This window comes from Opisthocomus hoazin, unplaced genomic scaffold (genome assembly GCF_030867145.1).
Source record: "Opisthocomus hoazin isolate bOpiHoa1 unplaced genomic scaffold, bOpiHoa1.hap1 HAP1_SCAFFOLD_249, whole genome shotgun sequence".
Taxonomy (NCBI): Eukaryota; Metazoa; Chordata; class Aves; order Opisthocomiformes; family Opisthocomidae; genus Opisthocomus; species Opisthocomus hoazin.
Window position 1 is genome coordinate 27,041 of NW_027448762.1, and position 22,396 is coordinate 49,436.

Genomic DNA, 22,396 nt, shown 5'->3' on the forward strand with positions numbered 1-22,396 from the left:
GCGGCTGCGCCTCTTCCTGCGCGTCCTCCCCGCCGCCAGGGGGCGGCGCGGCCCCCGCTGCCCGCGCCAGGCGGGGCGTCCCGGGGCGCGGCTCCGCCCCCTCCTCCGCGGCGCTTCCGCCCGGCGCGGGACGGGCGCGCGGAACCCCCGGAGCCCTGACCCCGGCGTGACCCCGGCCTCGCGCATGGAGGGGGGAGGAGGTGTCGGCGCCCCCCGGCGCTGCCGGTGAGGGGGCGGGGCCCGGGCGCCGCGGGGGCGGGGCTGTGGGGCTCGGACGCCCGGGTCCTCGGGAAGGGGGATGGGGGGGGGGGGGGGAGGGGGAGGGGGGAGGAGGGGAGCCGACGCCCGGGTCCCCTGCGGTGTGCGCGCGGGGGTGCCCGCGGGACCCCGGGGGGGCGTGCCGTGGGTGTCCAGGGCGAGTGTCAGGGGCTCCCCGCGGGGGTCTCTCCGCGGCTCCCCACGACGTCTCGGTGTCCCCCGCGGGGGTGTCCGTGGGCGCCCCGCCCCCAGGTCCCGCCGCCCTCGCCTTCCTGCCCGACGGCTCGCGCGTGCCGCTGTCGCTGGAGCCCGCGCCGGGGCCCACGGCCGGGGAGCTGCTGCGCCGCCTGCAGGGGGGCGCTGCGCCTCCCCCCCGTGGCCACCGAGGCGCTGGCGCTGTGGATGAGCTCGAGCCTGCTCGGTGAGCGGGGCGGGGCCTCGGCGGGGGGCGGGGCCTCGGCGGGGGCGGGGCCCTCGGCGGGGGGCGGGGCCGGGCCCCGGGGGTCCCACCCATCGCTGGGCTTCCTCGGGCGCCCGTGGGTGTCTGTGGGTCCTTGTGGGTGCCCGCGGGTCCCCGTGTCTCTGTGGGTCCCCGTGGGTGCCGTGGGCCCAGCGGGTGGCCATGGGTGTCCCTGCGTGTCCCCGTGGGTGGTCCCCGTGGGTCCTGGTGATCCCCGTGGGTGTCCCTGTGTGTCCCTGCGTGTGTTCCTCCATGTGTCCCCGTGGGTGTCCCTGCTTGTCCCCACGGGTCTGTGGGTCCCGGTGACCCCGTGGGTGTCCCTGCGTGTCCGGGCGGGTCCCCGGTGACCCCATGTGTGTCCCTGCGTGTCCCCATGGGTCCCAGTGATCCCCGTGTGTGTCCCTGTGGGTGTCCCTGCGGGTCCTGGTGACCCCGTGGGTGTCCCTGCATGTCCCCATGGGTCCTGGTGACCCCGTGGGTGTCCCTGCGGGCCCCGGTGATCCCCGTGGGTGTCCCTGTGTGTCCCCATGGGTCCCGGTGACCCCGTGGGTGTCCCCGCGTGTCCCCGCGGGTCCCAGTGACCCCGTGGGTGTCCCCGCGTGTCCCCATGGGTCCCAGTGATCCCCGTGGGTGTCCCTGCGTGTCCCCGTGGGTGTCCCCATGGGGTCCCGGTGATCCCCGTGGGTGTCCCTGCCTGTCCCCACGGGTCTGTGGGTCCTGGTAATCCCCGTGGGTGTCCCTGTGTGTCCCTGTGGGTCCCGGTGACCCCGTGGGTGTCCCCGCGTGTCCCTGTGGGTGTCCCCGCGGGTCCCAGTGACCCCGTGGGTGCCCCTGCGTGTCCCTGTGGGTGTCCCCCGCGGGGTCCCAGTGACCCCGTGGGTGTCCCCGCGTGTCCCCGCGGGTCCCGGTGACCCCGTGGGTGTCCCCGCGGGTCCCGGTGACCCGTGGGTGCCCCGCAGAGGTGCAGCTCAAGCGCGGCACCGTCCCCTGCGCTGCTGCGGCAGTGGCCGGAGCTGCTGCTGCGCTTCAGCCTGGGCTCCCCCTCGGACATCGCCCACGGTGAGCCCCCCCCCAGCACCCCCAGCACCCCGGGGGTCCCCGGCCCCCCCAGCACCCCGGGGGTCCCCGCCCCGCTCACCCGGGGTCCCCGCAGACGAGCCCTGCCTGCAGCTGCGCAGGAACGTCTTCTTCCCCCGCAGCAAGGAGCTGGAGGTGAGCGCGCCCCCACGCGGGGACCCCCACCCCTGGGTGCTGGGGGGGACCCCGGCGGGTGGGGGCTGGGACAGTGGGTCTGGGGGGGGACCATGGAGGTGGGGGGGTGACGCGGCGGGGGTGACGTGGGAGGGTGACGCAGCGGGTGACGCGGTGGGTGACGCAGTGGGGTGACGCAGTGGGTGACACAGGGTGACACAGGGTGACGCAGCAGGTGACGCGGTGGGGTGACACAGTGGGTGACACGGCAGTGGGTGACACAGCAGGTGACGCAGTGGGTGCTGCAGCAGGGTGACACGGCAGCGGGTGACGCAGTGGGTGACACATGGTGGGTGACACGTTGGGTGACGCAGTGGGTGACATGGCAGCGGGTGATGCAGCGGGTGATGCGGTGGGTGACACAGCCGGGTGACACAGTGGGTGACGCAGCGGGTGACACAGTGGGGTGATGCAGTGGGTGACGCAGGGGGTGACATGGCAGTGGGTGACACAGTGGGTGACGCAGGGGGTGACGCAGTGGGGTGATGCAGTGGGTGATGCAGCGGGTGACATGGCAGCGGGTGATATGGCAGCGGGTGACGCGGGGGGTGCCGCAGTGGGTGACGCGGCAGTGGGTGACGCGGTGGGTGATGCAGTGGGTGACACAGTGGGGTGACACAGTGGGTGACATGGCAGCGGGTGACACAGTGGGTGATGCAGCGGGTGACACAGTGGGTGACGCAGTGGGGGTGACACGGCAGCGGGTGACACAGCGGGTGACATGGTAGTGGGTGACACGTTGGGTGACGCGTTGGGTGACACGTTGGGTGACACAGTGGCTGACATGTTGGGTGACACGTCGGGTGACGTGTTTGGGTGACACGTCGGGTGACGCGGTGGGTGACACGGCAGTGGGTGACAACATTGGGTGACACAGTGGGTGACACGGTGGGTGACATAGCTGGGTGACGCGTCGGGTGACGCGTTGGGTGACGCGTTGGGTGACGCAGTGGGTGACGCGTTGGGTGACACGGTGGGTGACACATCGGGTGACGCGTTGGGTGACACGTTGGGTGACACGGTGGGTGACACGTCGGGTGACACGTCGGGTGACACGTGGGGTGACACGTTGGGTGATGCGGTGGGTGACACGGTGGGTGACGCGGTGGGGTGACGCGTTGGGTGACGCGTTGGGTGACGTGGTGGGTGACACGTCGGGTGACATGTTGGGTGACGCGTTGGGTGACACGGTGGGTGACACGTCGGGTGACGCGGTGGGTGACGCGGTGGGTGACACGGTGGGTGACACGGTGGGTGACACATCGGGTGACGCGTTGGGTTGACACGTCGGGTGACACGGTGGGTGACGCGTTGGGTGACGCGTTGGGTGACGCGTTGGGTGACATGGCGGGTGACACATTGGGTGACACGGTGGGTGACACGGTGGGTGACGCGTTGGGTGACACGGTGGGTGATGCGGTGGGTGACACATCGGGTGACGTGGTGGGTGACGCGTTGGGTGACACGGTGGGTGACACGTCGGGTGACGCGTCGGGTGACACGGTGGGTGACACAGCAGTGGGTGACAACATTGGGTGACACAGTGGGTGACACGGCGGGTGACATAGCTGGGTGACGCGTCGGGTGACACGTTGGGTGACACGTTGGGTGACGCGTCGGGTGACACGTCGGGTGACGCGTGGGTGACAACGGTGGGTGACACGTCGGGTGACACGTCGGGTGACACGGTGGGTGACACGTCGGGTGACGCGGTGGGTGACACGGTGGGTGACACGGTGGTGACGCGTCGGGTGACACGTTGGGTGACACGGTGGGTGACGCGTTGGGTGACACGGTGGGTGACACGGTGGGTGACACGTCGGGTGACGCGGTGGGTGACGCGTCGGGTGACACGGTGGGGTGACACGGTGGGTGACATGTCGGGTGACACGTTGGGTGACACGGTGGGTGACACGTTGGGTGACACGTCGGGTGACGCGGTGGGTGACACGGTGGGTGACACGGTGGGGTGACACGTCGGGTGACGCGTTGGGTGACACGGTGGGTGACACGTCGGGTGACGCGTTGGGTGACACGGTGGGTGACACGTCGGGTGACACGTCGGGTGACGCGGTGGGTGACACGGTCGGGTGACACGTCGGGTGACACGGTGGGTGACACGGTGGGTGACACGTCGGGTGACACGGTGGGTGACGCGTCGGGTGACATGTCGGGTGACACGTCGGGTGACACATTGGGTGACGCGTTGGGTGACACATCGGGTGACGCGTTGGGTGACACGTCGGGTGACGCGTTGGGTGGCGCAGCTGGAGCAGGAGGAGCTGCTGCGGCTGCTGTACGAGGAGGCGCGGGCGCAGCTGCTGGCCGGGCGCTGCCCCGTGGACCCCCCCGCGGCGCGGGAGCTGGGGGCCCTCGCCTGCCGCCTGCGCCTGGGCCCTTCCAGCCCGGCCGCCACAACGGCCCGGAGCCTGCGGTCAGCACCCCCAGACCCCCGGCACCCCCAGACCCACGGCACCCCCAGACCCGCGGCACCCCCAGACCCCCGGCACCCCCAGACCCACCCACGGCACCCCCAGACCCCGCACACCCCCAGACCCAGGCACCCCCAGACCCACAGCACCCCCAGACCCCCAGCACCCCCAGACCCGCGCACCCCCAGACCCACAGCACCCCCAGACCCACGGCACCCCCAGACCCACAGCACCCCCACCCAGAGCACCCCCAGACCCCCGGCACCCCCAGACCCACCCATGGCACCCCCAGACCCACCCACGGCACCCCCAGACCCCCGGCACCCCCAGACCCACCCACGGCACCCCCCAGACCCACAGCACCCCCAGACCGCGCACACCCCAGACCCACCCACGGCACCCCCAGACCCACCCATGGCACCCCCAGACCCACGCACCCCCAGACCCACCCACTGCACCCCCAGACCCCCGGCACCCCCAGACCCACGGCACCCCCAGACCCACTGCACCCCCAGACCCACGGCACCCAGACCCAGACCCGGCACCCCCAGACCCACGGCACCCCCAGACCCACCCATGGCACCCCCAGACCCGCGCACCCCCAGACCCACAGCACCCCCAGACCCACCCATGGCACCCCCAGACCCACGGCACCCCCAGACCCACAGCACCCCCAGACCCCCAGACCCACAGCACCCCCAGACCCACGGCACCCCCAGACCCACTGCACCCCCAGACCCCCGGCACCCCCAGACCCACGGCACCCCCAGACCCACCCATGGCACCCCCAGACCCACGGCACCCCCAGACCCACAGCACCCCCCAGACCCCCGGCACCCCCAGACCCGTGCACCCCCAGACCCACCCACTGCACCCCCAGACCCCCGGCACCCCCAGACCCCCGGCACCCCCAGACCCAGTGCACCCCAGACCCCCGGCACCCCCAGACCCACGGCACCCCCAGACCCAGGCACCCCCAGACCCACCCATGGCACCCCCAGACCCACGGCACCCCCAGACCCACAGCACCCCCAGACCCCCAGACCCACAGCACCCCCAGACCCACGGCACCCCAGACCCACTGCACCCCCAGACCCCCGGCACCCCCAGACCCACGGCACCCCCAGACCACCCATGGCACCCCCAGACCCACGGCACCCCCAGACCCACAGCACCCCCAGACCCCCGGCACCCCCAGACCCGTGCACCCCCAGACCCACCCACTGCACCCCCAGACCCCCGGCACCCCCAGACCCCCGGCACCCCCAGACCCAGTGCACCCCCAGACCCCGGCACCCCCAGACCCACGGCACCCCCAGACCCAGGCACCCCCAGACCCACCCATGGCACCCCCAGACCTACAGCTCCCCCAGACCCGCAGCACCCCCGACCCACGGCACCCCCAGACCCACAGCACCCCACAGACGCCCAGCCCCGGGACCCCCAGCACCCCACAGACCCCTGCCCGGGATCCACAGCACACCACAGACCCCGGCCCAGGACCCCCAGCACCCCACAGACCCCTGGCCCCGGGACCCCCAGCACCCCTCAGACCCCTGCCCAGGACCCTCAGCACCCCACAGACCCCTGCCCAGGACCCCCAGCACCCCACAGACGCCCAGCCCCGGGACCCCCAGCACCCCCCAGACCCCTGCTCAGGACCCCCAGCACCCCACAGACGCCGAGCCCCGGGACCCCCAGCACCCCCCAGACGCCCAGCCCCGGGACCCCCAGCACCCACAGACCCCAGCCCCAGGACCCCCAGCACCCACAGACCCCTGCCCAGGACCCCCGGCACCCCACAGACCCCCACCCCAGGGGCTGGCTCGCCCCCCCAGCACAGCCCTCACCCCCCCCCCGCCCCTCCCCCCAGGCCGCTGCTGGGGGAGCTGCTGCCCCCCGGCCCCCGGGCCGAGGGGGGCTGTGGGGGGCCCTTCGCCGGCGGGGCCCCCGCCCGCCCCCCCCCGAGGAGGGGCTGCTCGAGGCCTTCGCCCGCACCCCCGGCCCCCAGGCCCCCCCCGCCGCCCTCTACCGCGCCTTCCTGCACCGCTGCCACGCGCTGCCCGGCTACGGGTGAGTGGGGGGACCCCTGGGACCCCCCCCCCCCCTCCCCAGACCCCTGGGGACCCCAGCGTTCCAGCCCTGCAATTCAGCCTGGGGTCCAGGCATTCGGGCCCCCCTGCACCCCACAGCCACCCAGGGACCCGGGTGTCTGGGGAGGGACCCCCCCCCCGGGGAGGGACCCCCCCACTGCACCCCACAAGTGCCCCCAGGGACCCTTGGGAGAGACCCCCCCCCCACTGCACCCCACAAGTGCCCCCAGGGACCCAGGTGTCTGGGGAGGGGGTGAGGGACCCCCCCACTGCACCTAACAAGTGCCCCCAGGGACCCAGGTGGCTGGGGAGGGGGTGAGGGACCCCCGGACTGCACCCCACAAGTGACCCCAGGGACCCAGGTGTCTGGGGAGGGGGTGAGGGACCCCCCCCCACTGCACCCCACAAGTGACCCCAGGGACCCAGGTGTCTGGGGAGGGGCTGAGGGGACCCCCGGACTGCACCCCACAAGTGACCCCAGGGACCCAGGTGGCTGGGGAGGGGGTGAGGGACCCCCCCCACTGCACCCCACAAGTGACCCCAGGGACCCTTGGGAGAGACCCCCCCCCCCACTGCACCCCACAAGTGCCCCCAGGGACCCAGGTGTCTGGGGAGGGGGTGAGGGACCCCCCCCACTGCACCTAACAAGTGCCCCCAGGGGACCCAGGTGGCTGGGGAGGGGGTGAGGGACCCCCCCGCACTGCACCCCACAAGTGACCCCAGGGACCCAGGTGTCTGGGGAGGGGGTGAGGGACCCCCGGACTGCACCCCACAAGTGACCCCAGGGACCCAGGTGGCTGGGGAGGGGGTGAGGGACCCCCCCACTGCACCCCACAAGTGCCCCCAGGGACCCTTGGGAGAGAGCCCCCCCCCCCACTGCACCCCACAAGTGCCCCCAGGGACCCAGGTGTCTGGGGAGGGGGTGAGGGACCCCCCCCACTGCACCTAACAAGTGCCCCCAGGGACCCAGGTGGCTGGGGAGGGGGTGAGGGACCCCCCCGCACTGCACCCCACAAGTGACCCCAGGGACCCAGGTGTCTGGGGAGGGGGTGAGGGACCCCCGGACCTGCACCCCACAAGTGACCCCAGGGACCCAGGTGGCTGGGGAGGGGGTGAGGGACCCCCCCACTGCACCCCACAAGTGCCCCCAGGGACCCAGGCGGCTGGGAGGGACCCCCCCCCCCGGAGGGACCCCCCCACTGCACCCCACAAGTGCCCCCAGGGACCCAGGCGTCCGGCCCCCCCCCCCCCCCCAGATGCGCCTTCTTCCCGGGGGCCATCGACCGCCCCCCCGGGGGGCTGCTGAGCCGGGGGGGGCTGCGCCCCGTCAGCGTCGCCGTGGGGCTGGGGGGCGTCACCATCATCGACCCCCGAGAGAAGGTACGGGGGGGGGGGGGCAGGATTGGTGCTGGGGGGGGGTGTCTATGGGCAGGATCGGGCCCATGGGGGGGGGTCTGTGGGGCAGAGTGGGGGCTGGGGCGGTGTGGGGGGGGGGGGTGGCTTGGGGTCAGCGTGGGGGTCAGCTTTGGAGGGACGCCGTGGGGTGGGGGGGTGTCACCATCATCGACCCCCGAGAGAAGGTACGGGGGGGGGGCAGGATTGGTGCTGGGGGGGGTCTATGGGCAGGATTGGGCCCATGGGGGGGGTGTCTGTGGGGCAGAGTGGGGGGGGGTGGCTTGGGGTCAGCGTGGGGGTCGGCTTTGGAGGGACGCCGTGGGGCGAGGGGAAGCTGGGGGGCACGGGGGGGGAGGGGGCCGCAGTGGGGCTGACCCCCTCCCCCCCCCAGCACGTGCTGCTGTCGCTGCCCCTCTCCGAGCTGTGCTGGGAGCTGGTGGGCGCCGTGGGGCAGGAGGGGGACGGCGTGGGGCAGGACGGGGACGCCGTGGGGCAGGAGGGGGACACCGTGGGGCAGGAGGGGGAGGCCGTGGGGCCCCCCCAGCTGTGGCTCGAGTTCGACGGCGACCACGAGGGAGCCCCCGTCAACCGCCTGCTACGAGTCTTCTCCCCCCCAGGTCAGCCCCACGGCCGCGCCCCATGGATCTGCTGGGGGGAGGGGGGCCCTGCCGTGGGGGGGCCGTGGGGCTCGGCTCTGCCCCCCCAGGCCGGTTGGGGGGGCAACAGGGGGTGTTTGGGAGGCGGTGGGGCTCAGCTCGGCCCCCCCCCCCCCCCGGGTGGTTGGGGGGCAGCAGGGTGGCACTGGGGGTGGTGGGGGGCGGTTTGGGGGGGCGGGGTGCAGCTGCCCCCCCCCCCCCGGGGTAACTGGGGGCCAGGTGGGGGGCAGCGGGAGGCAGTTGGGGGGCGGCTCTCCTCCTCCAGGGCGACTGGGGGGCAGCTGGGAGGCACTGGGGGGTGGTTGGGGGGCACTGGGGATGCTGGGGTGTCCTGGGGGTGTACTGGGAGGCACTGGTTGGCACTGGGGGGATGCTGGGGGGCACGGGGGGGATGCTGGGGGGCACGGGGGGATGCTGGGGGCACTGGGGGATGCTGGAGGCACTGGGGGGGGGGTTGAGGGGCACTGGGGGATGCTGGGGGGCACTGGGAGGCACTGATTGGTACTAGGGGAATGCTGTGGTGCCCTGGGGGTGTACTGGGAGGCACTGGTTGGCACTGGGGGATGCTGGGGGGCACTGGGGGGATGCTGTGGGGCACTGGGGGATGTTGGGGGGCACTGGGGGATGCTGGGGGGCACTGGGGGGGATGCTGTGGGCACTGGGGGACGTTGAGGGGCACTGGGGGGCACTGGTTGGCACTAGGGGGATCCTGGGGTGATGCTGGGGGGCACTGGGGGATGCTGGGGGGCACTGGGGGGGATGCTGTGGGGCACTGGGGGACGTTGAGGGGCACTGGGGGCACTGGTTGGCACTAGGGGGATCCTGGGGTGATGCTGGGGGCACTGGGGATGCTGGGACGCACTGGGGGATGCTGGTTGGCACGGCTGGGCGCTGGGGGGCACTGGTTGTCACTGGGGGATGCTGGGGGGCACTGGTCGGCACTGGGGGGATGCTGGGCGGCACTGGGAGATGCTGGGGGCACTGGGGGGATGCTGGTCGGCACTGGGGGGAGCTGGGGGGCGCTGCCCAGCCCGCCCCCCCCCAGGCCCCCCTGATGAGCGCCCTCATCGAGTGCTGCATCGAGCTGGGCGGGGCCGGGCCGCCGCGCGCCCCCGACGGCCCCGCGCGGGGCGCCCCCTTGCGGCCGCAGGACAGCGTCACCCGCCCGCGCCTGCAGCGCCTGGCCACGATCGACTACGTGCGGGAGGGTGGGCGCGGGGGGGGCCGGGGGGCGCGGGGGGGGGGGGGTGTCTGGGGGGGCGGGGGGCGGGGGGGACACGGGGGACAGAGAGGGGGCGGGGGGGACGCGTGGGAATACAGGGGCCTGTGGGGGGGCAGGGATGTGGGGGGACGGGGGGGCAGGGGGACAGAGAGGGGGCTGTGGGGGGACACACGGGGGGACACACGGGGGACATGGAGGGAGAGGGGGCTGGTGGGGGCGGGGGGCGCGGGGTGAGGAGCACGTCGGGGGGGCACACGGGGGGGCCCAGGCGTGCGCTGACCCCCCCCGTGTCCCCCAGGGCAGGAGCTGCGGCGGGTGAAGCCCCCCCGGCGCTCGGCCTCCTTCTTCGGGCTGGGGGGGGGCTCCCACCGCCCCGTGCCGGGGGGGGGCCGGGCTGGAGCAGGGCTGAGCCCCCCCCTCCCCGGACTGGGAGCCCCTCCAGGGCAGACTGGGAGCCGGCCCCCGAGGGAGTCCGGGGACCCCCCCACTTTGGACCGACCACCCCCTCGCACACAAATAAACTGCAGGGACGGGCGTTTTGGGGCGCTTCGTGGCGGATGCGGGGTTGATCGGGGTGGCCTGGGGCGGACCGGGGGCGGTCCGGGGCGGTTTGGGGCTCGTTCGGGACATTTTGGGGCACCTTGTGGCAGATTTGGGGTACTCTGCTGCTAACTCCGGGCGGTTCGGGGCTGATCCAGGACAGATCGCGGCATTTTGGGGCTCATTCTGGCGCTCCGGGGCCCGTCGCGGCGGTCCGGGGGCCGGTTCGGGGCAGTTCGGGAAGTTTCGGGGCAGTTCGGGAAGTTTCGGGGCCGGTTCGGGGCAGTTCGGGAAGTCCGGGGCAGTTCGGGAAGTTCCGGGGCCGGTTCGGGGCAGTTCGGGAAGCCCCGGGGCAGTTCGGGAAGTTCCGGGGCAGTTCGGGAAGCCTCGGGGCAGTTCGCGTGGGCGGCGCTGCGAAATGGCGGCCCCACGTGACGGCAGCCATTTTGTGTCCGAGGAGGAGGAGGGCGGGGCCTCGCGTCCCGCGATGGGCGGGGGGGCGCTCCCCTCATTAGCGCTACCGAACCCCGCGGCCCGCACGCACCTCCCTCGCCCCGCCGCTGCCTCTGGGGCAAATCCCGCCGGTTTCGGGTCACCGCTCTCCCGCCCAGCCTTCGCGGTCCTCCCCGGGCACAAAGCACCCCAAAACTCGAGCATTTCGCTGTTCAGCCCCATTTCCCCCGCGCTCCCCGCCACCCAAGGGGCTATTTTAAACCGACTTCACCGCGGTTTTTCAGCGGTAAAGCCCCAGCCCGCCCCCGGCCCTGCGGCAAAGCCGCCTCAGCTTCGAATAACGTTTCAAGGAGAGTCAACGATTCGGGAAAGCTTCGTGCTCTGAAAGCGGGGAGCCGAGGGTTATTTGCGCTTCACTGACACAGGTAAATCTCGGCTCTGAAATCGAGCAGGTTGACAAACCGAAAAAACACGAATATTTGGGGGAATCAAGTAAATGTTTGGGAAGAGGGCTTCCGGAGGGAGGCCGCCCGCCGGCCCTGCCCCGGGGGAGGAGGGGAGGCCGGGTTTCGGGGCGCCGGTTCTGCCGGTGCTCGGGCTGGAGGCCGCACTCTGCCCCAGGGACGGGCCGCGCGGCGGGGACGCACGCGTTTCCTAAGGTAAAACCAAGGGGAAAAGGGTGGATTTATATTTTTTTTTTTTTTTTTTTTCCTACTTTTTCGTCTCTCCCGGCTCCGCGCTGCAGCGGGGGGGGACCCCCCCATTCCGGGGACCGAGCGCCCGCGCCCGCCCCCGCAGCACTGCGGCACGGCGCGGGGGCGGGGCCGGCGGGGGCGGAGCCCGCAGGGGCGGGGGCGGAGCGCGCATGCGCAGTGCTGCGCTGCGCCACCCGCAGCGGCCGGGCCGGCCGGCGCCGGTTAGAACCGGCCGCGGGGCCGCAGCACGGCGGGGCCCCCGCCCTCACCGCGTATCCCTCCGCCGGCCGGGCCCGGCCCCCGAACCCCGTTTTTTTTCCCTGTCGATGGGCGTGGAGGAGATGTAAACTTAAAGTTGGGGGGAGGGGGAGCGAAGGGGGGGGGGGGCGGGGATTTCTGCCGTTTTGGCGGGGGTTTGGGGCTCCCTGGTTGGGATGGGGGTGGGGAACGCGGTAAAGCGCCCCCTCCCCCCGCTTTCCTGAGGTAATTTTTGTGTGAAAAGTTAAAAATAGCTGGTTTTCAAGAGAGAGAAAATCCTCAGGAAATCTGCCTTTGGGATGCAAGAATGGTGAGGAATTGGGGAGGATTCCCCCAAATCCCTGTGGAGAGCGGGTTGGGGGGGAGGCGGAGGGGTCCTCTCCTTGTGGGCTCAGAAAGGGGCTGTTTGAGTGAAAAAAGGAGCTGAACGACTGCCGTTTCCCCTTGGTGCTGTTTTTTGAAGCCTCCCTCATGATTCTGTGCCAAGTTGGGGCCAAAATCAGTACCCTGGGCCTCAAAACCGGCTTAAACTGGCCTAAATCTGCTGGCAGAGCTGTTGGGCCTCTTCTGGGCTCATTTTGAGCGTTTTTAATGCTATCCCCAGTTACAACAGCTTTTCCACCCAGCCGGGTTTGTGGGTTTTGTTGTGTTGTGGGGGTTTTTTTTTAAGAACAAAACACTAGGTTTTGGTGAAAACCAGGTTTACCTGTCCAATGGAAAAATGCCTTAAAATGGACCCTCCAGGTCCAGCCCTGAGGGAAAAGCAGCTTTTGGGGGCATTTCCATGCAGAAAACGTGAACTCTGGCCATGTTGCAGCTGAGAAAATGATTTCAAAGCTGAAATTGCATGTGCGTTTCTTCTTAAAAACAGACAGAAACGGCAAATCATTGCTGCAAAAATCATCCTTGTGTAAATTCTCCCTGAAAACACAGGTTGTGAGTGAGGGGAGGCCTCTCCGTACAGCTGAAATGGTGGAAAAAATCCCGGTTTTGTGGGCCTTAATGGCAGAATAATGCAGCAAAATAATAGTGAAATATTATCTCCCGCAGGAAACGCCTTGGAACGCGTCGGAAAAAACTCGCCCTGCGCCTCCCGAGTGCCTTGCTGGCTTCGTCAGCAGCTTAATTAGCCCCGGATCGGCTTTAATTACAGCTTTCGGGGGTGGGGGGTGGGGGGAGGGGTATGTTCTCTCTACTAGCACTTTTGGGGTTCAATTTTCTGCCCGGAAATGCCTCAAAATACCACAAAAGGTGATTTATTTTTTTTCTTTTTTTTCACTTGGTTGCAAACAGGCCATGCCATGACTCAGCACAGCCTTGAAATGCAGAGATTTTGGCCTATTTTCATGGAAAGGAAAAAGTAAAAAAGGGTTATTTGGGCTTTGCTAGGAGAGGACTAAAAGTTTGGGCTTTTGTGGAAAGGGGTGAAAATAAGTATTAAAAAAAAAGGGTCATTTGTGATTTGCTGGAAACAAAGGAAATAGGTGAAAAAAAAGGGTTTCTGGGTCTGTGTGTCCCCCTCCAGAGCCAAGCATCGCTCACCTTTTCTTCCCAGGATTTGTGGCTGTTCTGGGAGAAAAGGAGCGTTTCTCGCAAGGGCCCAGACCCATGACGCAGCAAGAGTGAAAGCAACATTCACTATTAAATAACAAGAATGCTCTAAAATCATCCAGAAAGGTCAGAATGGAAATTTTTTTTGCGCAGAACAAGCAAAATCATGCAAAAAAATTTGGCGTCAAATTTAACCATTTTCATGCTAAAACACACGGGGTGGCTGAATGCCTCCCACTGCTGGGATGATTTATAGGAGGAAAAAAAAAAAAAAAGAGGTTTTCTCGAATGCCGAGGCAGGATTGATTTTTTTGTTTGCTGCCCTTTTTTGGCGATTTCGGGGATTATTTCTTCGCCCCTGCGCGGAGGCAGCTGCGGCAGCGGTGACGTGTGTCGGCTTTATAAGGCGGGGGGCCCAGCGCAGGCGGGCGCTCTGCGAGGAAGCAGCCCCGGATCGCCATTAATTCTCCCAAGAACGGCGATTCCCTCGGCGGCAAGAGCCAGAGCCGGCTGCGGCGCTTCTCGCTGCGAAAAAAGCTCACAAAGCTGCTGAATTTTTTTTTTTTTTTAAAAAAAAGCTCTTAAAGCTGCTTTATTTTTTTAAAGAAAGGCTCTTAAAGCGTCTTTATTTTTTTTGAAAAAGCTTTTAAAGCTACTAGCTGCTTTATTTAAAGAAAAAAAAAGATCTGAAAGCTGTTGCCTTTAAAGAAAAAAAAAAATGCTCTTAAGCTGTTTTGTTTTTTTGAATTCTTAAAATATGGCAGTTCAATCATTTGGAAGAGCCGGAGTGAGCTGGGGCGCTTCTTTTAATGAAAAAAAGCTCTCAAAGCTGCTTTATTTTGTTTAAAACTAGGCTCTTAAAGCTGGTTTTTTTGAAAAAAACCGAAGCTCTTAAGGCTGTTTCCTTTAAGAAAAAGCAGCTCTCAAAGTGGTTTTTTTTTTTTTAATTCTTAAAATACCATAATTTGATAGTTCAGAAAAGCTGGAGCGAGCCAAGGCGCTTTTTTTAATGAAAAGAAGCTTTCAAAGCAGCTTTGCTTTAAAAAAAAGTGCACTTTTTAAAGCTGATTTCCTCTAAAATAGCTCTTAAAGCTATTTTATTTTTTAAAAAGCTCCTAAAGCTTTTTTTTATTTTTTAAAAGGCTCTTAAAGCTGTTTCATTTTTTTTAAAAAAAGCTCCTAAAGCTGCTTTCTTTCCAAAAAAGCTGTTGAAGCTCTTTTGCTTGTTTCTCCTTAGAAGCAGCGCCGGGCTGGGGGAGCACAGGTTGGGTGCGGATGTTTTGGGAGAGTTTGGGGTGAAATGCGTCGTTTTAAGCCAAGACAGAAGATTGCTGGCAAAGGAAGATGGATTGAGAGAGGAGATGATTGGGGGAGAAAAAGGAAAAATCAAGAGTGAAGATAAACCTTGGCAGGGAGCGAGATTAACGGCTTGAAGAGAGAAAGGAGGGAATTTAATTTTTTCCCCCAGTGGCCGCGGCTGGGGGAAAAAAAGGACTTTTTGGTAAAAGGTGGCGGCTGGCAGCCAGGAAGGAGGTGCTGGGCAGGGCAGCCCCAGGAAGAGGAGAAAGAAGTGAAAAAGGAGGACGAGAAAGGAGAAAAGAGGGAGGGGAAAAAAAAAAAAAGAGCCGGTGCAAATTGGCGAAGCTGGAGGAAATAAATCCTAAAAATTAAGGGGACAAAGAGCCATGAAGATGGGTGAAGCTGGAGGAGAAAATAGAAAAAACCCCAGAAAACAGAAAGACAGAAAATAGAAAAAAATTGAGAAAATGGAAAAGAATTTGAGAAAATAGAAAAAAATGAGAAAATGGAAAAGAATTTGAGAAAATAGAAAAAAATTGAGAAAATAGAAAAAAGAATTGAGAAAATAGAAAAATGAATTGAGAAAACAGAAAAACGAATTTGAGAAAATAGAAAAATGAATTTGAGAAAATAGAAAAAGAATTTGAGAAAATAGAAAAATGAATTGAGAAAATAGAAAAATGAATTTGAGAAAATAGAAAAAACGAATTGAGAAAATAGAAAAAAAGAACTGAGAAATAGAAAAAAGAACTGAGAAAATAGAAAAAAGAATTTGAGAAATAGAAAAAAGAATTGAGAAAATAGAAAAAAGAATTGAGAAAATAGAAAAAAAGAATTGAGAAAATAGAAAAAACAAATTTGAGAAAATAGAAAAAACGAATTTGAGAAAACAGAAAAAACGAATTTGAGAAAACAGAAAAAAGAATTGAGAAAACAAAAAAGAATTGAGAAAACAGAAAAAAATAATTTGAGAAAATAGAAAAAAGAATTGAGAAATAGGAAAAAGAAGTAGAGAAAAGAAAAAATAATCTGGAAATTTGAGAAGCCAGAAAACAAAGAAACCTCGAAGGAGCCGTGGGAATCGGTGAAGCCAGAGAAGCGGAGAAAAGGCAGGCAAAAGCGAGGAGAGAGAAACAATGCAGAGGAAAAAGAGGAAATAGCAAAACCCCAGAAGAAATAGCCCAAAGAACGGAGAGAGAAGCTCGAGGGAAGGAGGAAGCAGCGCCCGCAGAGCCCCGCACAGCAGCCGGGCGCGGGGGACCGGACCCCCCCCCCGCAGGCCGGCGGAGCGGAGCGGAGCGAGGAGCTGGCGGAGCGCCCCCTACCGGAGCCGCGGCCGGGTGAGGCCCTTCCCCCGCTGCGGGGGCCGGGGGGCGGGGGGCTCTTGTTGCAGGCGCCGCGGCCGTCGCCCCCCCCACTCCCCCCTTTTTTCTGTAAAACCCCCGAGAAACGGGGACCCCCCCCCCGCCCCGCTCCGCCCGTCGGCGCAGAGTAGGTGAGCGCAAACCCCCGCTTCTTCCCCCAAAAGCGGCGGCGCGGGGGGGGGGGGGGCAGGAGAAGGACGGTGGTGCGGGGGGGCCGGGGGTGTCTCCGTGTTTTTTCCCCCTCAGGGAAGCAGGAAAACGCAGGAAAACAAAAAAAACAAAAAAAGGCAAATAATGGTGAGAAAAATGCCAAGGAAAAATAGGAAGAGACCCCGGTCTGGGGATTTAACCAAAAAAAGGCAAATCCGCACCCAAACTGCGCTCAGGAGATTTTCCGCAGGCACCTTTGAGGATAAAAACACTGATTTGATTAATGTGGAGCCGGTCAGAAGTAAGATTTTAATTTGATTTTCGCTTTTCGGGGCGTTTCTGGTGGTTTCTGGCTGGTGGAGCGGGGGCAGGGTCTGGCGGGGGGGGGGGGGGGCGGCGCGTTTTGGGCTTGTTTCCAGCCTTTCCGCAGATGCAGTGGTAGGAGGCAGCTGGGAAGAAAAGCCGCTTTTTTTGCCCCAAAATGGAGCTGGAAAATCAGGATTGTGGCTCGTGCCGAGCATCCCCAGGAGCTTCCTTTGGGAAAAAAATGACGTAAAAAACCCCGCAGGTCCCCGCAGAGCGCGCGGCGGGGGAGGGCGCGGGGGGGTGGCACAATAACCGCATTTTCAGGTTTTCTCCATAAACAGCAGCAGGATGATTAAATTTAGGCTTTTCCCCCCAAAACTGTAAGTGTAGAAGCGAGCGAAGGGGGGGGAGCAAAAAAATTTAAGGCAGAAAACCCCAAATCGCTTCGTCTGTGACGGTGGCAAGTACCTTCGGCGCGCCCCAACCCCCCCCCTTCACCAAAATCGCCCGGTTTGGGGTCGGGGGGAGGGGCTGCGGATTTGGGGCGTTTCCGGCCGTTTTGGGTGTGGCGGGGGTGTCGGGGCGCGGCTGTGCCGGTGGGGGGGAGCACGGGGACCCCCGAAGGGCGCCGCGTGGCCGGGTGGCACCCCAACCCCGTCACCCCCTCCCACGCGGGGCGATGCGGGAGGCCGTGTTTTTGGGGGCTAAACGCGAGGAAACGGGGCGTCGTCAGCGCTCCCCCCGCGCGGCGGCTGACGGGGCGGGGGGGGGCTGTGTCTCGCAGGTCTTTGTTCCGGACCCCCGCCGCCTCTGCGCCTCCGACTGTCAGGCTGAGGACCCGTACCCCCAAACCGCCAGACTGGGGCAAAAAAAGCCCAAAAAGGGTCTGCAGAAAGACGTAGGGATCGAAAGAAAGGGTATTTCTGCTGCTTGTTTCCAAAAACGGGAGATCCCGGCATGGTGGGCGCCGCAGCTTCGGCCCGGGTGGGTTCTGCCGCTTCCCCCCCCAGTTCCGCTCCATCCCTCCAGATCCACAAATCTGAAAACAAAAAAACCCCACAAAAAAGACCAAAACTGCCCCAAAACGTGCAGCGAGTGCCGTTGGCCACCCCCCCCCCCAACCCGTCCAAACTGGGATTTTTAGTGGAAAAAGTGGCTTTTTTTTTAAAAAAAGAAAGCTTAGAGCCTTTGCATGTTGCCTGGGGAGGGGGAGGCTTTTTTTAACCTTTTTCCCAGGTTTTTCCCCCAAACGCTAGAGTTGAGCAGAAGCCGCGGAGTTTTCGGGGTAGGGAGGAGTCGGCGGCTCCGGCGCTGTTCCCGGTGCGGTTCCGGTGGTGGTGGTTGTTTCTCTCCCCTCCCCCGCTCTCCCCCCCACGCAGCGATGGTGCCTAAAATGGCCTTGATCCGCCCCAAAATGGACAATTGGGTTACAAAAAATGGCAAAAAACTAGAAATGCCCCCAAAATGAGAGGCAGGAAAGGTGAGCGAGCGGAGTAAGTACCAATGGGGCCCCCCCACGCCCGGGACGCGCGCCTGACCCAAAAATCCCTCTTTCTGAGCCCATTCTGCACCTGGGACGCGCGCCTGACCCAAAATCCCGCTTTCTCAGCCCGTTTTGCGCCCGGAACATGCACCTGACCCAAAATCCCGCTTTCTCAGCCCGTTTTGCGCCCGGGACATGCGCCTGACCCAAAATCCCGCTTTCTCAGCCTGTTTTGCGCCCGGGACACGCGCCTGACCCAAAATCCCGCTTTCTCAGCCCGTTTTGCGCCCGGAACATGCGCCTGACCCAAAATCCCGCTTTCTCAGCCCATTTCGCAGCGGAGACGCGTGCCCGACCCAAAATCCCACTTTCTGAGCCCATTTTGCACCCGGGACACGCGCCTGACCCAAAATTCCGCTTTCTGAGCCCATTCTGCGCCCGGGACACACGCCTGACCCAAAATCCCACTTTCTGAGCCATTTTGCGCCCGGGACACGCGCCTGACCCAAAATTCCGCTTTCTGAGCCCATTCTGCGCCCGGGACACGCGCCTGACCCAAAATCCTGCTTTCTGAGCCCATTTTGCGCCCGGGACACGCGCCTGACCCAAAATCCCGCCTTCTGAGCCCATTCTGCGCCCGGGACACGCGCCTGACCCAAAATCCTGCTTTCTGAGCCCATTTTGCGCCCGGGACACGCGCCCTGACCCAAAATCCCACTTTCTCAGCCCATTTCGCAGCGGAGACGCGTGCCCGACCCAAAATCCCACTTTCTGAGCCCATTCTGCGCCCGGGACATGCGCCTGACCCCAAATCCCGCTTTCTCAGCCCATTTTGCGCCCGGGACGCGCGCCTGACCCCAAAATCCCGCTTTCTGCGCCAGTTTTGGGCCCCCGGCCCCCAAACCCTCGCGGGGGCGCGCTCCCTCCCCGTGCTGCCAGGGCCGCGCGCTGGGCCCCCCCCCGCCGTTGGCAGGGAATTCCCCCCCCCCCCCCCCCCCCAAGCCCCCTGGGGACGCCCCGCCCCCAGGGGCTGTTTAGGGGCGGGGCCCGCGCTCTGCCGGGGCGGGGCGCGGCGCGCGGGGGCGCGGCGCGGCAGCAGCGCTCCCTGGCGGAGTGGGCGGGGCGCGCCGCGCGCCCGGGGGGCGGGGCGGGGGCGGGGCCCCGCGCGGGGAGGTTTTTTCTTTTCCTGAGAGAACGCCGTTGTCTCAGGTTTTGCTTTTTCTCCTCCGGAGCCGAGAAAGGGCCAAAAAAAAGCAAAAGGTGCCGGTGGGGGCACCCCCGGGAGCCCCGCGCCCCCGGGGCGGGGTTCGACTCCCCGCGGCACCCGCTGCCGGCCCGGCTCCTGCCGTCGCGACGGGGACCCCCCGTATCCCGACGGGGAACCCCCATATCCCGACGGGGACCCCGCCATATCCCGACGGGGACCCCCCATTCCTCCAGGACCCCCGCACTGCTTTGGGGGACACAAGGTGCGGAGACAGGGGAGACCCCGTGTCACGACAGGGACCTGGGTTTGCAATAGGGACCCCCCCGTATCCTGACCGGAGTCCGCGCTGCTTTGGGGGAGCCACAGGACAGGGCCAGGGAAGAACCCTTATCGCGACTGTGGCCTCATGTCGTGACGGGGGCACAGGTTTGTTTGAGGACTCCGCACCTCAGTGGAGCCCCCGGAAGACCGGTATCGCGACGGGAAACCACACACCGCAGCGGAGAGACCCTGCGTCACAGCGGGGACCGCGTTTCTGTCCTATGACGCGGACCCTGTGGCACTATGAAGATGCCATGTCGCGACGGACCCCGTGTCGCGACGGGGATCCCTCCTGACCAATAAACCTGCCGAGTCCTGACCTGCCTCGCGTGGTTCCTGGCGTGGGGGGGTGCTGACGGGGTGGTGATGTCACGGGGCTGCGACACCGCCGGGCTGGCCCTGGCCCCCGCCGCGACCTCGCTGCACGGTCCCTATGACGTCACTGCCTGTTCCTGCCAGGCTGGTGGCCTGCTGGTGACGTCACTACCTGTTCCTGCCCGCGTGTCCCTCACACCGTCTTCCCGCGCCCCGCCCATCGCCCCGCCCCTCCCGCCGGCTCCGCCCCTCCCTCCGCCCCGCCCCTCGCCCCTCTCCTCCCAGACGGCCCCGCCCTTCTCCCCGCCCCTCGCCCCTCCCCGCCCCAGCCGCTCCGTGTCAGACCCCCGCCCCGGCTCCGCCCCCTGACCCGGCTCCTCCCTTCGTTCCTCCCCCTCCCGCGCGGCCCTGCCCCTGACTCCGCCCCGTCCCCCCGTGCGGCCCCGCCTCGGCTCCACCTCTCACCCAGGCCCCGCCCCCGGTCCCGCCCCCTGGTCCGCCACTGGATCCTCCCGCCCGGCGCCACCGCTGCCACCTCCGGGCCCGCTCCGGCCTCGGTCCCCCGGCTCCCCCGGGCCCCCCGGCCCCGCGATGTGGCTCTTCTCCCGGGACCCGGTGCGGGATTTCCCCTTCGAGCTCGGCCCGCCCGACCCGGACCCGGACCCGACCCGGCCCCGGCGGCGGACGCGGCCCCGGCCCCGCTCTGGCAGCTGCTGCAGGGACGGCGAAAGGTGGGGGGGAGCGGGGGGGGGTTCGTGGTCCCTCGGCCCCGAGTCCCCCTCGGCCCCGAGTCCCCCTCGGCCCCGTCCCCACGGTGTCCCCCGTGGCAGGCGGACGGGGCTCCGGTGTCGGTGTTCGCCACGGGCTGGGGACGGGGGACGCGGCCGCCACCAACCTGGCCCGGGCCGCCCTGCGGCGGCTGCGGAGCCTGCGGCACCCGAGCGTGGTGGCCTTCCTGGACAGCCTGGAGGTGACGGGGCCGGGGGCGCGGGGGGGACACGGGGGGCAGAGAGGGGGCGGGGGGGACGCGTGGGAATACAGGGCCTGTGGGGGGCAGGGATGTGGGGGGACGGGGGGGGACAGGGGGACATGGGGGGAGAGGGGGACAGAGAGGGGGCTGTGGGGGGGACCCACGGGGGGACACACGGGGGGACGGGGGGGACAGGGGGACATGGGGGGAGGGGAGGGGACGGGGACAGAGAGGGGGCTGGGGGGGACACATGGGGGGACACATGGGGGGACGTGGGGGGACAGGGGGGATGCAGAGGGGCATGGGGGGACACGGGGACATGTGGGGATAGGGGGGGCTGTGGAGGGACACATGGGGGGACACACGGGGGGACGGGGATATGGGGGGAGAGGGGGGGACGAGGGGCAGAGGGGGGGCTGTGGGGGGACACATGGGGGGACACGGGGACACGGGGGGGGACAGGGGGACATGGGGGAGAGGGGGGGACGGGGGGACAGAGAGGGGGCTGTGGGGGGACACACGGGGGGGACAGGGGGGGAGAGGGGGGGACAGGGGGGACAGACAGGGGGACAGAGAGGGGGCTGTGGGGGGACACATGGGGGGACACGGGGACACGGGGGGGGACAGGGGGACATGGGGGGAGAGGGGGGCGGCGGGGACAGAGGGGGCTGTGGGGGGACACACGGGGGATGGGGGGGACAGGGGGGACGTGCGGGGACAGAGAGGGGGCTGTGGGGGGACACAGGGGGGGACGGGGGGGGACAGGGGGACATGGGGGAAGGGGATGCTGTAGGGCCGCAGGGGGACACAGGTGGGACATGAGGGGAGGGATGTGGGGGGATGGGGGAGCCAGGAGGGACACACAAGGACATGGGGGGGCGAGGGGGGATGCGGGGACAGCGAGGGGCCAGGCGGGGGGCGCGCGGTGACGCCGCGGCCCCCCCAGACGGAGCAGTGCCTGTACCTGGTGACGGAGCCGGTGACGCCGCTGCGCCGGCACCTGCGGCTGCGGCCCCCGACCGGGGCCCTGGGCGAGCAGGAGGTGGCCTGGGGGCTGCACCAGCTGCTGGTGAGGGGGCGGCGGGGGGGGGTCGGGGGGGTCCCCGTCGCCCCGGGGGGGTCCCCGTCGCCCCGGGGGGTCCCCGATCCCGGCTGAGCGCTCCCGCAGGCGGCGCTGACCTTCCTGGGGGGCTCGGGGCTGGTGCACCACGCGCTGGCGCTGGACGCCATCTTCGTCGACCCGGGGGGCGACTGGAAGCTGGGGGGGCTGGAGAGGGTGGCGGCCGCCGGAGAGGGGGTCCCCCCCCGGCCCCCCGGCACCCCCCCCCGGCCCCACGACCCCCCGAGCTCAGCGACTCCTCCCGAGGGCAGGGGGAGCCCTGGTGAGTTCCGGGGGGACGTGGGGGGGGGGGGGATGTGGGCGTGGGGGGGGACTTGGGGTCGTTGGGGTTTGGGGGGGGGATGGGGGGGCCTGGGGGGGGGCCTGGGGATGTGGGGGGTCTTGGGGGGGGGACACAGGGTCGTGGGGGGGGACATGGGGGGGACACAGGGCCTGGGGGGCACTTGGGGTCGTTGGGGTTTGTGGGGCGGACATGGGGGGGTCTTGGGGGGAGACACAGGGTTCGGGGGGGGACACGGGGACATGGGGGGGGGACGCAGGGCCTGGGGGGCACTTGGGGTCGTTGGGGTTTGGGGGCGGGACGTGGGGGCCTGGGGA

At 66.4% G+C, this 22,396-nt stretch overlaps 2 protein-coding genes across 2 annotated transcripts; both read left to right on the forward strand.

Annotated features, from left to right (window-relative positions):
* Window positions 1–184: 184 nt before the first annotated feature.
* On the forward strand, window positions 185–10,613 carry FRMD8 (FERM domain containing 8). The gene is given in 14 exon segments (XM_075411980.1): window positions 185–200; window positions 511–611; window positions 613–679; window positions 1,678–1,689; window positions 1,692–1,709; window positions 1,712–1,777; window positions 1,872–1,930; window positions 4,237–4,403; window positions 6,275–6,296; window positions 6,299–6,474; window positions 7,751–7,874; window positions 8,281–8,490; window positions 9,576–9,753; window positions 10,066–10,613. Coding segments are annotated over 14 exon segments (1,590 nt in total). The 3' UTR covers window positions 10,440–10,613.
* Window positions 10,614–19,760: 9,147 nt separating this feature from the next.
* Window positions 19,761–22,061, forward strand: SCYL1 (SCY1 like pseudokinase 1; the record flags this gene model as incomplete). The annotated part of the gene is made up of 5 exons (XM_075411982.1): window positions 19,761–19,868; window positions 20,179–20,440; window positions 20,540–20,679; window positions 21,626–21,748; window positions 21,848–22,061. Coding segments are annotated over exons 1-5 (847 nt in total), but the record flags the coding sequence as incomplete, so codon positions are not given.
* Window positions 22,062–22,396: the final 335 nt, after the last annotated feature.